The 17,938-nt window shown below is 38.5% G+C and overlaps 1 protein-coding gene across 4 annotated transcripts in view; it reads left to right on the forward strand.

The window, feature by feature from the left end:
- Positions 1-17,938, forward strand: part of LOC111148755 (EF-hand calcium binding domain 11) — a 142,349-nt gene that overhangs the window by 13,446 nt on the left and 110,965 nt on the right. For 3 of the 4 annotated variants that reach the window (XM_022505545.1, XM_022505544.1, XM_022505547.1), the window contains 2 exons: positions 5,773-5,874; positions 6,686-6,776. In XM_022505545.1, coding sequence (XP_022361253.1) covers positions 5,773-5,874; positions 6,686-6,776 — 193 coding nt within the window. Of the gene's footprint in view, positions 1-5,772; positions 5,875-6,685; positions 6,777-10,364; positions 10,385-17,938 lie in introns of those variants that run through there. The other variant, XM_022505546.1, reaches the window with a different exon arrangement.

The raw sequence follows: 17,938 nt of genomic DNA on the forward strand, positions 1-17,938 counted from the left end.
GCTTAAGATTGGCTCCCTCTGCCCTCCCCACTCTTCCAGGCACATGTGCTCGCTCACACACGTGCATGCCCCCCCGCCAAAAAAGAAAGAAAACAGATGAATGTAGGGGACATCCCATCATTGTTGATGCCAGTTGTGCCTTCTGTCCTTACAATCTTTTTACGGGAACACATTTTGTCCCTTTTTCCCCTCATAGCCTCTAGAAGTCACAATCTGAATTTTATTTCTCATACTAGAGAAGGCTTGCATTATACCTTTTAAAAAGCCACTTAATCCTTTTAAAACCTCATTTTTAGGCATTTTCAAGCCCTGGAAAAAATTAATATACCACACAAAGAATGTGAATCCTCCCTTTTCTCCTAAGTATAGGACCAGACTTAGAGTCTAAATAACTTGGCATTTTTATTGTTTTCTCCTTCACTCTCCCCAGTTTTATTGCAGTTTCTAATTTAAGCTCACTATGATAGCCAGAAACTAGACGACTTCATTTTCAAGAGGATTTCTCTATGTGCACTGGCCCTGAAGCTTGGGGTCAGTGGTTTTGTGAACCACAAAAAAATATACATAATGAAACTTTCAAGCAAAAAATTTATATGGTTTTATTGGACTTTTTGAATATATCCACTCCTGTTGTAAAAGATGATTATTCTTCTAGGAAACTACTTAAAAACGAAACAAAACAAAAAAATAGGAAAGATAACATTCCTAGTCTTTCTCTGTACATGTTATATCTATATCACATATATTAAGTGGTTTGCAAAGTCAAATATATATATTTATTATAGAACATGGAAGGAGTCCATTTTGCTAAGAGTAGTTATAAAATGGAAGGGAGCGTTTTCCAATGGCATAGAAAATGCATAGATTTGCAGTCGGGAAAGATTAGTAAAAATCACTGGTCCCAGTGGTTTTAAGGTACCATCCTCAATCCCAGGTCCTGTGGGGGCCCTTCTAGGAACATTGCTGGACAGGGAATGGTGGGGAAGCCCCCTGGCTCCAACAGAAGAGCTCTGCTTTCATTTCCTCTATAGTCAGACTTTCTTGTTTTATAAAGAGCCCCACCTTTGCTACAGTTAAAAAAAAAAAAAAGGTCTGCAAACTACTGGTAGAGTCCAACTACCCAGGTGATTTCTGAACACCTTTTGTAGATAGATTAATAATAAACTCAGATAAACATATAGGTCTACGTGGTTCCTGATGTTGTCACAATACTAATGTGTAACCACAATAAAATGATTTAGGCAACTGTTATTAGTGGGAAAATGTACATAGGAGACCCAACATTGTATTTGAAATTAGAATTTTCTGAACATATTCTTTCACTCCAGGGGTGGACACAGGTAATGCATTTGTCATCTGGTATGAAATCTGATGGCAACAGAATTATTGAGTCTTTGTGAAGAGGTAATTTTTGGTTTGAATATTGTGACAGCAGGGGGAGCTAGTTGTAGAAACTGTATTTCTAGGCCACTTAAAGAGCCGCAGAATGTATAAAACTTACATTAGTGTGTTTGCATTTCAGAGCTTTAGGAATAGCAAACTATTATGCATTGGCTTTGGAAAGTGGTTGTACTACTGGAGCGTGAGAGCCAAGCTGAATGAAACTCTACCCTTTGTAGAAAAGGGGCTTGCACTTGGATATATGTTGCTGTGCAAGATTAAGACAAGTTAAGGGTGTGGGGGTGGAGGGAGCAGTGGGGATGTGTTTTTATAGCTTAATATTACTTGATGACCATTAGAACATTGGCTTCAAAAAATAAGGCATATGATCCTGTGGGAAAATAGTGTAAAAGAACTTGATTACATTATGGAATTATTTGTGTTATTAGATTGTTGTCTTTTTTTTTTTTTTTTTTAAAGATTTTACTTATTTGACACAGAGAGAGAGATCACAAGTAGGGAGAACAGCAGGCAGAGAGATAGTGGGGGAAGCAGGCTCTCTGCTGAGCAGAGAGCCCGATGCGGGGCTTGATCCCAGGACCCTGAGACCGTGACCTGAGCCAAAGGCAGAGGCCTAACCCCTGAGCCACCCAGGTGCCCCTAGATTGTTGTCCTTTTTAGGTGATAGTAAACATTCCATTGAAATCCACATTTTCTCCTAGGAAAAACTAAAGAACATTTGCTTGTTATCCCACAGGATTCTGAAATAAAGACCTAACTGCTTTGTAGTTCCAAATACCAATAAGTTTTCTGAATATGTAATTTAGAAGTTATTACTACTCATGTCTTTCTGTGTGTGTGTGTGTGTGTGTGTGTGTGAATCACATATTGAACCAAAGAATTGTCTTGGTTTGGTTTTGTGTTTTTATCATTTCCCTAAATCAAATGCAATGATAAGAGAAGAGCAAATATTATGCATGTATTTCTTTTCTCTCTGAATTTTGTTTTTCAGTGTATCATATGTATTAAGAAATTGGGGTTTCTAAAATGATGGTTTATTTTGTTGGCTAGGTGAATAGAAAGTCACCTCCTTTTGGCATTAGTTTTACAGTTATGAGATCATTTAAAACACACATTTTAACGTTTTTTGCTGAAAACTAGAAATAACATCTTCCTGTTACTTGATGTACTTATTCAACGAACGTGTATTGCATGCCTACTATGTGCCTGGTATGATGCCAGACGCTGGGAATAAAATCTTAAACCATATACAGTGCTTCCCCGGTAGATGTGTGATCAAATAACTACCATAGGACCTAATAGATTCAAGAAGAAAATCAATTGTGTTATGAACAGAGGGCTGGTGGGTCACAGAAAAGGGACTCAACTGGGAGAAATCAGGGAAGACTTCAAAGAAGAGGCAATGTACTGGTTGCCTAGGGAAGGAGAGGTAAACTTTCAATAGGAGAAAAAGGAGAAGCTCATTCCAGGCAGTGTGCCCAAAGGTATGAAAGGGTTTGTTGCCTTGGGGAAGCCTCAGGAAGTTTACTAGGGAAGCCAGAAAAGTAGACTGGGGTGAGGTGGTAAAGGGTCTCGTGGGACATGCAGAGATCAGTGATATATTATTCAGGAATTTCAACTAATCGAGATGCTATCTAATTGATGAGCTTTTGGTGTTCCTGGAAGTAAAGTTAACAGATTTGAACCTGTAGGAACGTGGCATGACTAGACTTCAATTTTATCCTCAGCAAGTGGTCTCGATACGTCCTCTGTTCTCAAAGGTGCCGAGATGAAAACAGCGCTGCATCCCTGTGTATCTTTAGCTGTGATGGGGGGAAAAGCTGCAGGCACAAATTCCATACAAAGCGCATTTACTGAGCATGTGCCAAGCACTCTGGGAAGCGCTGGGAGGTGTGCCCTGTTGCTTAGGACAGATGCAGCTGCCTTCCCGACTCCCCCCCCCCCCCCCCCCCCCCCCCCCCTTCCTGGAATGTTCTTCCTCCTCACCTTTAGCCAGTTGGTACCTTCTTGTCATGGGTCTTATCTTAAATATTCCCTCCTCTTAGAGAGTACTCTTTCCTCAGAATCTACTCTGCAGGAGGGTTCTTGTGATCCTTTTATAACTTCCTCTTTTCTCTGTCATCCACATGCCATGATTTATAATTAACGTGTACATGTGCTGGTGCACCTGAGCTATCATTCTCTCCCCTACTAGACTGGTAACTTCCTTGGGACTGGAGTGTGTGTGTGTGTGTGTGTGTGTGTGTGTGTGTGTTCTCTTTTCCCCTCTATTTCCAGAGCTCAACACTGTGTGGCACACAGTGGGTCCTAAAAAGTTGTAAAAGGAGCATTTGAACATAAAAACAGATTTTAACGTTTCTAAACCTAGTGGCACCTGGGTGGCTCAGTGGGTTAAAGCCTCTGCCTTCGGCTCGGGTCATGATTCCAGGGTCCTGGGATCAGCCAGCGTCCGGATCTCTGCGCGGTGGGGAGCCTGCTTCCCTTGCTCTCTCTCTGCCTGCCTCTCTGCCTACTTGCGATCTCTGTCTGTCAAATAAATAAATAAAATCTTTAAAAAGTTTCTAAACCTTTAACGGACAAATAAGAAAAACATGAGAAATAAAACTATTTTTAGTAAAGTGTAATTGACATTTGACTTTATATTAGTTTAAGGTGTTTAACAAAATTATTCCATATGGGTATATATCGTGAAATGCTCACCACAGTAAGTCTAGTTACCACCTGTGATCATACGGAGTTACAAAATCGTTTTTTCTTATGATGAGAACTTTGAAGATCTATTCTCTTAGTAACTTTAAAATGTGCAATACATTATTATTTATAGTCACCATTTTGTACGTTACATTCCCATGACCTATTTATTTGATAACAGGAAGTTTGTACCTCTTGATCCCTATCACCCATTTTGCCCACTCCCCTCCTTTCCCCTCTGGTAGTTACTGATCTGTTCTCTGTATCTCTCAAGTTTTGTTTTGTTTTGTTTATTCATTTGTTTTGCTTTTTTTTATGTGTGGATTCATGTTATTTTTCTCTGATTTATTTAATTTAGTACAGTACTCACCAGGTCCATCCATGTTGTGGAGAATAGCAAGATCTCATTCTTTTTTTATGGCTGAGTAGTATTCCTCTGTGTGTGTGTGTGTGTGTGTGTGTGTGTGTGTGTGTGTGTGTGTTTCACACCTTCTTTAGCCATTCACCCATTGATGGACACTTAGGTTGCTTCCATATCTTGGCTAGTATAAATAAATAGTATAAATAAATACCCTCATGCAGTGAACATGAGGGTATAGATATCTTTTCAGATTAGTGTTTTTGTTTTCTTTGGGTAAATACCAAGAAGGGGAATTACTGGGTCAGATGGTAGTTCTGTTAAATTCTTTGAGGAACTACCATACTGTTTTCCACAGTGGCTGTACCAATTTATATTCCTACCAATATTGCACAAAGTTTCCCTTAAGAAAAGTATTTTCTTTGTTATTTTTTTAAAACCATTGGAACTATTTTCAGAACGTATACAGCTCAGTATTACCTCACCAAAAGTGCAAGTTCTTAAAAATTAGCACATGGTTATTGTATGATTTGGGGCTATTTTTAAAAATAGTGATCCATTTTGTAATGGAAATTCTGAGTTACTAAAATGAACTACTCTTTTTATATTATATATTTGGGGCTCAGTTCACTAAAATGTTTAAATTCTTGGCTCTCCTCTTTAAACCTACTACAAAGATCACATTAGAATTCATTTTAATAGACATTGTAAGCACAGTATCCAACCTCATATGATCACGCTGGGCTCTTTTATTATGAGAATCACAGGAAGCAGAGCCCGAGGCTGCAGAGTAGTGGTGGGGTGTACCCAAGGCTGGGGACGATGCCAGCTCTATTGTTTATGGAATATTCTCTCCACCTTTATCTCTGGTGTGCAATTGGTATTGACTTTTGAGAAACTACTTCTTCGCCCCCATCTCCCAGTTGGAAAAAAAAACCTACCATAATGACATCTGGCTAGGAAAAAAGGAATCAAAGAACCATAAGGAAAGAAAAATTAGGACACCTTGTTTAATAAGTAGTTTGAGGCCTGTGTGTTCCATCTTTTAGAGGGAAGAGTGTTGCACTTTTTCGAGGTCACCATTCCTTTAACCCCTAGAAGAGCTCAGTGAACTGCCTATCGTTTCTGCTATTGCTAGGGTTGGGTCTATTTAGCATTTAGTAAACTGTCTTTTTCACTTTATAGAGCTTTAGGGATATGCACTGTTCATCAAAACGATGATAAAATTTGTTCATGATATGTATCACTTTTCATTTATGTTTTTGTTTTTTCTTAAAGAGGAAGATGTTCACTTTTGGCAAATTGTTTTTTCTAACTTTTAGGTATATTGCTTGAGGAGTTTTTAAGTATTGTTAGAAAAAAGAAGGAAGTTCGACTCCATTGGAATGAAATAAGACACATCTTCACAGCTTTTGACAGGCACTGTTAAGTATCTTTAAATTGTTTTGATATTTTAAAAACTGCTATTAAGAAAAGTTGCTAAGTACTCTCAGTAAATAAACTAATATACTTGGAAGATTATCTTACTGTATTCATTAGCTGCTACCTAGGTGTTGGTATGAATTTTTTTTTCCTCTATCACAGTCTTAAACTCTTGACATTTACCATGGATAAGATAATATTTACAGTTACATAATTGTACTTAGGATTTGCCTACATTATAATGGGAATAGCAAAAGGGCTGGCTACATGGGGATATAGGTCATGAGCCACCTACAAAGATGTGGGGAAACGTATGGCCTTTTCCTTTGACTCCTACTTTGACCCACAAGTGATTGAAAAGAACTCTTTTTTCTCACACTGGGTATAGCCGAGAAAAGTGGCTTTGAACCCCCTCTGCCCCATAGATCACACACAGGATGGAAAGACTTGTGGAGTCCAGGGTCAGCATCTTCGTTGCTTTGATGTTTTCATTCTAAACATTTGTATATTGTCATTCTAATACCAAGAAAGAAAAAAAAACCTGAATTTTGATGAATAAATTGTTTTGGCAATTCACATAGACTTGAAACCCAGTGGCACTCAGAGAATCAGTTAATGACCTGTGAGATCATCTGGGCCTGCACTGAAGGAGAGTGGTAGTAGATTCTTAAATTCTTCTGATGAGACAATCTCAGATTACCTTATATTTACTGCTTTTCTTCAAGTAAGAAAGTTTCACACAAATATGGTTGAGGTAACAGTTAATAGGATTTATAGAAGTAAGTGAATGTTTTATATTTTCATTTCAAATAGATCATGGGTATTTAACTTTGGAAGATTTCAAGGAAGCATTTAAGCAGGTGGCTCCCAAGTTATCAGAAAGGACTGTTCTGGACGCATTCAGGTAAGGCACCAAAATCTTTATATACACCCACCCCTCAATTTGCCATTTGCTTTTACAAGTTTCCAGTCTTATGGCAAACACTTATGGCAAAAAACTACAGGTATGTAGATTTTTCCATCTATACCCTTGATAGTGGAGTGCTTACAAACCAGGGAGATGTGTATAGATATTTGTTGGTAAGGGTGGGAGAGGAGCAAGGGGAAAAGTAGAACTTCATTGTGTGTGTGTATATATATATATATATATATATATATATATATATATATATTTTTTTTTTAGCAAGAAAAAAAATTGAAGCTTTATTAATGTTTAACATGGAGGCTGGTTCCCTTGTGTTCAGACACAGGTTACACATGGGTCTTAAGTTGTCTGAAGAGTGGAAGTTGCTTCATGGTGTCCCCTTGTTCATGTGCTTTCAGAGTTGTTGATCAATGTTACAGTTCATGCATCCCTGATAGAGTAGACATAATGGTTGTATTATGTCCTTTATTTAGACAACTCCTGACAATATGGGCAAGAGGCTTAAACGCAGTTTCTGTTAAAAAGCTGCAGAGTGAAGGTCATATAAATAGCACGAGCATGTGCTGACGTGACAAGACGGCAGAGCAGAGTCTCCTCTGAGTCTTTGTGTGAGCTCTTCCTCAGCTGTTCCCACATGTATCTGTTAGTAGTCCCTATTGCAACAAGAACCAAAAAACCCAAAATCACAAAACTCAAAAAAAGAAAGCACTGTATTTCTCCCACATGAACACAGGCCGTCTGGGGCTGACTTGATGTCAACACGGTCATGAAGGACCCAGACCTTTCCTCTTACTGTTCTGGCTGCGTCAACACCAGGTGTCTCCCTCCTGCTGCAAGGTGGCTGCTTAGATTTCAGCCATCACATCTGGATTCCAGCTAGGTCAGAGGAAAGGGAGTTGAAGAGATTCTCTTCCTCTTAGGGCTATCCATTGTTTCTACTTACATCCTAGTGACCCAGACTTAGTTTCAAGGCACTGGGTAGCTGCAACGGGGAAGAGACTGAGAAGTGTCCTCTTTGCTCTGGGTAGTCATGTGTCCTCTGAGTTTCTGATAGAGAGGAAGAAAGAGTGAGTGGATAGTAGGAACATAGATGGAGGAACATAGATGTTCCCATTTGAGATAAAAATAATTTCATGAAATCTGACTGGAAGCCATCCCTGCTCCATAGAAATTATCAGGCAGGTTATTTGAAATAAGGATTTGCTCTCACTGTCAGTAACAGTGACCTTTATGAGTTCTTTTACTGCAACATTCATAAGCAAGTTATCGAGCACGCTATTGAAGAAGAGCAAAGGAGTTAAAGCCAGACCTAGACAGAATGTTATAGGACGCTATTACTTAGTTGATCCTAGAACAGCGAGACCTTTGAAATATGGTAGCATCTTTGTATATACTTTGTGATGATGAGTAATGAGCATCAGTATATTTCTTCTTCACGGAAGGAAAGAATAGAGAATTGTTACTGCATTTTTCTTTTAACAAAAGACAAGTGTCCATTTTGGCTGACCTTTATGTGTCAAACAGTTTCAGTAGGTACAACCTCATAGTTTAAGTGTACTTTTGAAAAATACATTTAAATACAGCCCTTCCCTATTAGAAGCAGTGTTTTTTTTTTAATAGAATTTATTTATTCTTTTAAGATTCCATCCATTTATTTGAAAGACAGAGATCACAAGTAGGCAGAAAGGCAGGCAGAGAGAGGAAGGGAAGCAGTTTCCCTGCTGAGCAGAGAGCCCAATGCGGGGCTCAATCCCAGGACCCCGGGATCATGACCTGAGCCGAAGTCAGAGGCTTTAACCCACTGAGCCACCCAGGTGCCCCTAGAAGCAGTGTTTTAACAATGCATGAGAAACTACTTCTCAAAAGAAATCTATGCTTCCAGGAGAGCATTTTTGAAAATGAGTGATTGGAAGTGTGATTCTGTTTTTAAAAAATGATGTGTGACACTTATGGAAACCCTTCACATCTGCATGTTCAATAAGTTGAAAGTGGAATGTCCTAACCAACTGTAAAAAAATCTTATAAAGTTTCAGTGGTTTTAGAACCCAATTCCTAAAGCTATAAAAATTCAATAACTTTAGTAAGCTTTCAAGAGCAACTAATATCAGGAGAGACAGACATATACTAGCTGACTTTCAGTTCGCAATTACAATAAAATAATAATTTTTTTAAAAACCCTCGAAACACCCCTGAGCCTTCCCCGTATTGGAGGATAGAATTATAAATTAAGAGACTGAATGTCATGATGCCCTTTTCCCACTTAGGTCCACATATCTTCATGAAGTATCTCTGACAGCCATTAAAACCAAGTATTAAATTGCTCAATCACAAAAGATTAAATTGAGATGTTTGGAAATTATAAAGTATATTAAGTCACATTATTTTTATTAGTATTAATAATTTCTAGTGATAGCAAAAATCATTTGCCATTAATAAATAAAATAGTGTTATCTTTAATTCTTTAGAATTTCTATATTATGCCTTATAATGTATATGCTATATTAATATAGGAGCATTTGTGCATATAACCTGTAAATAAACATATGAAAGGCCCACAAATCTTATGCTTCCTAGGATTATGGGTTGAAACAGTTTGGAGACCACAGCCAAACAAGGCATTTTAGTTAATTGAACATGCCCATTTTAAACACTCATTTTTATTATTTTTAGCACCATAATCCCTAAACTAGAATTGATGATGCATAACAAGTATTAAATGTAGTTGTGAAACCAAGTAGGGAGAGAAAAATAGTTCCTCGAAGTATAGATTGAAGTAGGCCAGAAACACAGGGATGTCTGTCTTCCACACAACTCTGTTTCAGTGGTTCCAACAATTTTCAAGACTAAGGAAAAAAAATCAGATGCTAAGGCTATTAGTGATACAAAATGACATGATGTTTCTAAGGTTGGACATTCGCTCTTTGTCAGCTGGAGTAGCATTTGACTTAATTGACCATTGGGAATGGAGTTCATTTCCTAGGTCCATGGTTACCCAGGAGAAAGCTGGTATCCAAAGACACTAGAAGAAGACCACTAGAGAGGGAGAATCCTAATTAGACAGAGTCAGCTTTGGTGTGAATGACTGAAGTTTTCATTACCTTCAATTCAGTGACGGCCATATTCTTCCTAAAGAAACCAAAAAAGATCAGGAGTGGTTTCTTTCAGAAGTATTACATATCCATATTACACCTTCATTTTTTTTTTGAGCCATATCAAACAACCACAACAATAAAACCAACCGAACAAGCAAAACAACCAATTCAAAAAGACAGACTCGAGGCAGAAGACATCACAGGATCATTTTACTTGCAAGTGGATGGATCATTCATTAATGCATCCCAAGAGCTAAATGAGATATTTTTCGAAGTTTTGTGAATTGCTCCCTAACTGCTCTGGGAGTGTTCATGTTATTGATTTTATCATGAATAAAAGCTGTATAGTTTTAAAAAATATATATTGTCAGGTTTTATAATACTTACATTTCTAATGCGTGTATGTAGTATAACATTTATGATGCACAACCATAATCTCTTTCCTTTTTTATTTATCTGTTTATTTATTTGACAGAGATCACAAGTAGGCAGAGAGGAAAGCAGGCTCCCTGCTGAGCAGAGAGCCCGATGCAGGGCTTGATCACAGAACCCTGGAATCATGACCTGAGCCGAAGGCAGAGGCTTAACCTACTGAGCTACCCAGGTGCCCCGCCATAATGTCTTTCATTTTAGTTCTAAGTTATGTGGATTCAGAGCTCACTTCCAGGCCTTGTGCCATAGTTTCTGCTTAGCTGAAGTCTGTCCTCTAGTAGGGATCATGACTGCATTCCCTGGTGTCTTTCACATTTCAAACTGTTCACAGGGGCCATTGTCCTTGAATAAAAATATATAATGAATTGAACATTAACATTTTTGAGCCAGTTTTCCTTGAGAATGCTGATTATGCTTATGTTGAAAGTCCTTTTAAATTGTCTATTAGTGGGGTGCCTGGGTGGCTTAGTGGGTTAAGGCACTGCCTTCGGCTCAGGTCATGATCTCAGGATCCTGGGATCGAGCCCCACATCGGGCTCTCTGCTCAGCAGGGAGCCTGCTTCCTCCTCTCTCTCTGCCTGCCTCTCTGCCTGCTTGTGATCTCTCTCTGTCAAATAAATAAATAAAATCTTTAAAAATAAACAAATAAATAAATAAATTGTCTATTAGTTTCTATTTTATTGGCTTGTTTTGCTCACCATGTATCTTCACATACTTTCAGCAAAGTCTATTCTTTGTACTATGTCCAGTGTGGCTTTTCTTTTTGTCTTCTATGGTTTTCTTTCTCTTTTACATTTCTTTCATGAGCTATATATGCTGATGTTTAATTTCCTTTTGTTATTTTTTAAAAATTTAATTAATTTTTTTTTTAGTGTTCCAAAATTCATTGTTTATGCACCATACCCAGTGCTCCATGTAATACGTGCCCTCCACAATTTTGTGGTACTATTTTATAGTATCTTCCCTAAACCTTTCTGTATCTACTTACAACTCCTATTTTATGGAGGTGTTTTCCTTATTAGGGAAACAGTGGTTTTGAGACTTTATTTTTAATGAATGATTGCTTGGGGGCTGCTGATTATAGCCTTTTTCATATAAATTAAGGAAAACAAGTTTTCTACCAAGGAAGGGTTTTGAAGAACAAGTTAACTTTCTTAAACCAAGAGATGATATGTTACCCAAAAAACAAAGACAGAAATTGGTACTAGTTTATTTACCTCTAACAATATCCTAAAATGTTTAACACGTGGATTCAAAATTTGAGATTCCTTTCAGTATTTGAAACTTTGCTTTCTACTTAACAGTGGATAATCATGATTTGTGTACTGAAATTAGGCTATATCAGAGGTGGTATTTTGTTATTCAGAAGTTCTTAGAGAATCCTTTTTCTGAAGATCTTTTTTTTTTCCTACCCACTCCAAATGCCAGAAATTCAAGAGGTTTGAGAACTGAATAGTTTGTACAATAGAATGAATGTGAGATAATAAGCTGTTTCTAGCACTAAAAGTTTAAAAAAATAACTGTCTTCTTTAATATTATTGGTGCTTACGGAAAATTTTATAGTTTTTTTTTGTTGTTGTTGTTTTAACATTCAGAAATCTTCAGTGCCTCTAACAGGTAAGGTTAAAACTATTTAACCTGGCTCTCCAACATCTGGTTCCTTTTCACATTCATCTTTCATTAGCCCCAAATAACTGTTTCCCTTGGCGTACTGCTTGTTCTTTGAACATGTGATGTGTATTTAAACTTCATTCTGTTTCCCCTGCTGGCAGTGCCTTTCTCTACCTCCTATCTGCCCAGATTAGACCTATCTTTCAAGGTCCCGCATGATGAAATTTTCTTTTTCTTTCCATTGAACAGTATTACCTCTTTTTGCTAAAGTTTGTTAGTATTTATGGTTGTATTTTTTTTTTTCCACTTACTTGATAAACATAAAGGCAGTGTTCAGGATTGTCTTCAGAAGATGCTACAAGCTCTTTGAGTTTATGAGCTTATTCGCAACTTCCACTGTCCCCAGCATGGTGCCTCGTGCGTTGTACTTACTTAAATAATTGTTGGTTCATTGTGACTTATTCTCAATGTCCAGTGACAGTGAAATTCTCACTTTTAGGGTTTTTTTTATGGTTTAATTTACTTCTTCTAAACTAGAAAAAAGTACTTTAAAATGCAATCAGGAGTTTTATAGCCACATATGGCTTTCTCTTCCATTTTTCTCTTTTTGCATGTGGTTTTCATGAATTAATCTCTGATAGCCTCTCTTTGCTTTATTTTGGGGTCACTTGCAATTCACGATTTAGCCTCAGCTGTTATCAAGGAGCTGACTTCATGCTCTTTCCTGACTTTGCCCGCTATCAGCACCCTGTGGTATTTCTGGCAGGCCTTTTTCTCTGTGTGGCTATATTTACTTCTCCATGCCTAGGAGCTTTCTCCAGCTCATTGTAAGCACTGAGATTTGCACTTGCCCACCACCTGTCAATTGGCACAAAGCTCTGGGAAGCTTCTGCTTTCCAGCCATGAAATGAAATGTGGGTATGCCGAAGGCCCACTCCCTGACCCACTGTCTGAGGTTCTGAGTGCGCAGGCAGATTGCCAGATAACTAATGTAATGTGGAAATATTGAGGCACTGAAACGCTTTCTAATCATGACAGGAGACATTTAAAGTTATATCTGGTATTTTTGGTGTAAGAATCTCATTCCTCATATGATGTGGGGAGGGTCAAAAAACAACCTCTAACTCTCCTCTTCTGGATATTAAAAATTGGTTGACAATAAGAGTATCATGACTTGTGGATGAATATGTTTTTAATGTTAGAGTTGCAGTGGGGGTAGGGGTTTAGGGAGTGATGGATATTTTCTTGGGAGAAAGATCATATACGTCTCATGTCACAGCCATTATAGAGGAAAGGATTGTCATGAACTTGGGTAGAATGAACTAACAGACTCTTCTGTTATGCTGAATAACAGAGCCAAGGGGCCTAAAGGAAAGTGATTTAAAATAGATCGAGCCCGGTGTTGGGCTCCATGCTCAGTCTGGTCGGGATTCTCTCTCCTTCTCCCTCTGCCCCTCCCCACTCTTCTCTCTCTTTCTCTCTCCCAAATAAATAAATAGAACGTGTGTGTGTGTGTGTGTGTGTGTGTGTCTTTAAAGATAGCATTTATTTTTCAATTCATTCTCATCTCTTTTGAAGTAATATTCCTCACTATGTTCTTTAGCTTTCTATAACTCCTTTCTGCTGGTAGCACACTTGTTGCACATCATTTTCTTGGACAAGAAAAGATTTCCCAGTCATTTGTGCATCAGAATGGTTCTCTTATAGATGTAGTCATGTGACCTCAGTAAGAGCACAGCTATTATAGTGAGTACGTACTGTGATGAATATGATTATTGATCCAGAATTATCTACATGCTTCTGTCTATAGAAAAGTATTTTTTTAAAAAAGCCTAGAAATCATATCACATTCTTTGTAATCATACACAGAGAGCTGTTACAAGCTATAGTTGGTTGTGTAAGTATAAGGGCCAAAGGAATAGACTTCTTAAATTTTCAGTTTTTATTTTATAAATTTTTGTATCTTCTTGGCAGTGGTAATGCCTTAGTTTTTCTTTCATTTTTTTGTTTCAAAATTGTATTATCAGAGATTTCCTTTTCTGATTATCCTCTTGCCTGTGGTTCCTGAATGGGCAGTATCAGTGTGTAAGCTGTTCAAGCTAACCTCAGAATTTCATTTCTTTGGGGATTTCACATATATTGAATAAAACTGTACTTTAAAAATCCAGCTATAGAAATGTATTCTAATCATTTTAAGAAAATGCCAGTTTTTCAGAGGGCTTTTAATTGATTTTGTACTGTGGACAAAAAGTATATCCTTGCATTTGAAGATTATCTTTTTACCAGTATAAACTTAAAGTTGGTGACCTAGGAGTTGAAGCTCAGCTACTGGACAGGAAGCAAGCGGAAAAGAGTGCTGACCTCTTTCTGTAAATTTTCAAATAGAATTTGTTATTTTGGTTTCTTCGATTCCGCTCCCTTAGTTTATATTATCGAGGATATATTATTTGATCGGAAAGAACATTTAATCTATTTTACATTTAGGATGCCCAGATTTTGTAGTCCTGTTTTACATAAAACCCACCCAGATGCAAATTCTATTCACCTTTAAGGCCTAGTTGTTGAGACGGTTCTTATCCTGACAGCCAGCCCTACCCAACACCCTACTCACCGCCTTGCAACCCTCAGAAGAAAATTGTCTTCACCTTCTGCTTTAAACTCCTAATCTGTCATAAATATCTTCTTTATACTTATTCATAGTTATTTGTGTACATAAAATCCAGTATGAGAGCGTGAGCAGGCACAGCAAAGTGTTCGACATCACGCTCACGACAGCACAGCGCAATTTCGTATGTGTTGAATAGATGACTCCATTTTATGTAAATGAATGGCTTTGTAGCCAAGGGGCTTTCTATTCTGTACACGTTGTCCTCTCTAAATGCTGCCCGGGAGCCCTGTGCAGGTCATGTGGAGCGGTAAGCCCCAGGGCTGGGAAGCAGGAGACCTGAGTTCCAGTTCCAGCTCTGCCACTTACCTGTCTTCCCACAAATCACTGAGCCTCTGTGACCTGCACTTTCCTCATCTCCGAAATGAGGCTGTTGTGTTATATGATCTGGCAGGCTTCTTCTCATTCCAGAACTTGCTGGTAGGGTTATCTATCATGGAGAGTGCCATGGCGGTCTTCTTTATTTTCTCTGTGTATCACAGATATTATTCAGAATCCACCACCGCATGAATACAGATGTGGTCTGTCAGTGTGACAAAGACTGCTCTCAAGAGGAAATTACTGGCTTTGACAGCTATCCAACCCTGGGTTTAGTTTTTGAGATGTCACTATAACAAGTGTTATGGCCAGCGTATCCAATTCCTCATCTACATATACGGTTGAATACGCTGTTCTTCCTGTAATAGCATGAGGGCTATTTTTCTTTTAATCCAACTGTCACATAAGATACTGCTGCCACGGTTTCTTTCTTATGACCAAATGTTGCTAACCCTTTCAGTCATCCCTGAAGTTATTAATAGCCACACATCATGAATGTATTCATGCCATTTTCCTTTATAGAAAAAGGAATCGATTTCTTATGTTTTTCTTTTGTCATAGATAGCTAACTCCTGGGGAAAATAATCTTGATAATATTATGTGTTGTGTTAATAAAACAAGAAAAGCTTGTACTTAATAAAATGAATTTGGATTTTATATGAGATATTTAAATTAACATTATTTTAAGGTGTGGAAAAAAATAGGCTCAGAATTAGGAGTTACACTTAGGAGTTTTAGTAGTCTTCCTTACATATATCTTAAAAATCAGAAACAAAAAATTTCCAGTACTGTGTTTTTATCTCAGTGACATAATGACTCATAATGAGTTTGCCAGCTCATGTCTAGCCATCTTGTCTACCAATCTCCTACCCAGTCATTCTCCATCAGGCTATCTTGAATACATACACACTTGCCATTTAAAGAGTATTCCAATGACCAATAGCATCAGCACCAGGGAGCTTATCGGTGATGCCTAATCTCAGGCCCCCCTCCAAACATAGAGTCAATTGTGTTCACTAATATCCCTGGATGGTAAATATGCACATTTAAGTTTGAAAATCCTTGGCCTGCTTTTCCGGTTACATTTTGGATGAGGGAAATTAGCATTACTTTGTTTGTTTGTTTGTTTGTTTAAGCATTACTGTTTAGTTGTCCTTCTTGACTTCAGTAGTTTTTCATTGCCTACCAGATGGCCCCTAGGTTCCTTGGTCTGACACGCAAGGCCCCTACACACAGAGAAACCTCGTGTACCTTTTTAGCATGTCTCTCAGCATTTCCCAAGTCAGAAATTCTACTCCACCATTCAGATCTGCCTGCCATATACTGATCCTGTCATTTCTAGCATTTTCACTCATGCCAGGTTCATTGCCCTCTCTTCTCTGACTACCCCATCCACATATCTAAATGGCATCCATTCCTTAGAGCTTAGCTGAACTCTCCTAGGTAGCCTGCCCTGATCACTAGCCCAGAAAATTTCTTTCCTCTTCCTTAGAACTCCTATAGCATTTGCCACATTAAGGCGTCTAATAATAGTAAACACCATAACGCTGGCAACTAACATTAACTGAGTATTTACTGTGTGCCAGGCACTGTGTTGAATGAATCCTTATAGGATCCGCATGGGTTAGGCCCTGTCTATCCCCATTTTATAGAGGAGGAAAAAGTTTGGAGAGGTCACAGAATTTGCTGAAGGTCTCTTGCTGGTGAGTAATGGATCCAAGACTCAAACTCAGGCAGGTCGACTACTGAGCTTGTGCTTTTAATCAAGGTTCAAGTTGCTTCTCACTTCTTTTTAGCAGGATAAGCATCCCCAGGGCGGGAACCATGGCTTTATTCCCCACAATACCCGAACATAAACATGACAAAGCAAGGCATTTTCGCTCCGCCCAGAAATGTTCTTGATAAACCAGTTGCATAATTAAATAATTTGCCTCTGTTCATATAAATTGGTTTGGTTTCGATTGTTAAACTTGAGATTTCATTTGGTTATCTGTATATAAAAAAGGAACTGTTTACAAAAATATGCAAAAGGAAGCTGATGTAGCGTTCTATCACCCGAAACTATAGCAGGCATCCCGGTTCAGGTTGTTTTGATAAGAACCCATGTGTTACGCATCTTGTCTTTGGAATTACATCATAATAGTAAAGTATTTCCCCCAATACCATGAAAGCGAAAAATAATTTTAAAATGAGAAATGGGGTTTGGTAGTTGGGCCTGCTCCTTGTCAATCTGTGTCCTAGAACGAGCCATTTGCCACCTTTCTGCAATGCGTCTACCTCCTCCCCAGAACCCACATACAAAAATGTCTCTCTCCCATCAAGTGTAATGTCTGAGAGATTCATGAACTCTGGGTCCATTTTCTTGGATCCCATTGTTTAGATCCCCTGTGGCTTGCTTTGATCTTCCGACTGCCTATCTCAGAATGGGACTACGTTCTCTGTTGAGACAGAGACTGCTATGTCTACTTGGCCAAAGTGTCTGGACTATCTGAATCCATCTTCTGTACATTTCCCCAGCCCTGGTCCTGTGTAATTCCAGAATGTTTTCCTTTCTTTGCTCAGGTTTGGGATAGCTGTCACTCAAGTCATGTCATACCCTCTTTGGCATCCAGGAGAACTTTGTCTCCTCTATCTTTGATTTCCTATTTCAGGGATAGCAAATTGTTGGCACGAGTGCCATCCGCATCTCCTCCTGTACCCATGGCCTGCATGCCTCTGAAGGGCCTCGGAATTCTCGGCCTCACACCCCAAGTCAGGTCATTAGCATTGTCACACATGATCAGATTGACTTGCTCTCTGTCATCGTTGTACCAAACCTTTCCATCTGCTCTGCCCTGCAGGTAAGCTTGCCTTCTGCTTCATGGAGATGGTCATGGCCTCTGCCTGGGTTTTCTTTCCTGCCTCCTCTTCACCCTCAAAGTTCTCAATTTTCTTTCAATTCTAGTTGTAAGGAATAGGATCTCTCTCTCTCTCTCTTTTTTTCCTAATTCCTCTCCTTTATTCCGATCTCATTCCCTCCCTGT

The sequence above is a fragment of the Enhydra lutris genome, unplaced genomic scaffold (genome assembly GCF_002288905.1).
Source record: "Enhydra lutris kenyoni isolate GAN:26980312 unplaced genomic scaffold, ASM228890v2 scaffoldscaffold20, whole genome shotgun sequence".
Lineage (NCBI taxonomy): Eukaryota > Metazoa > Chordata > Mammalia > Carnivora > Mustelidae > Enhydra > Enhydra lutris.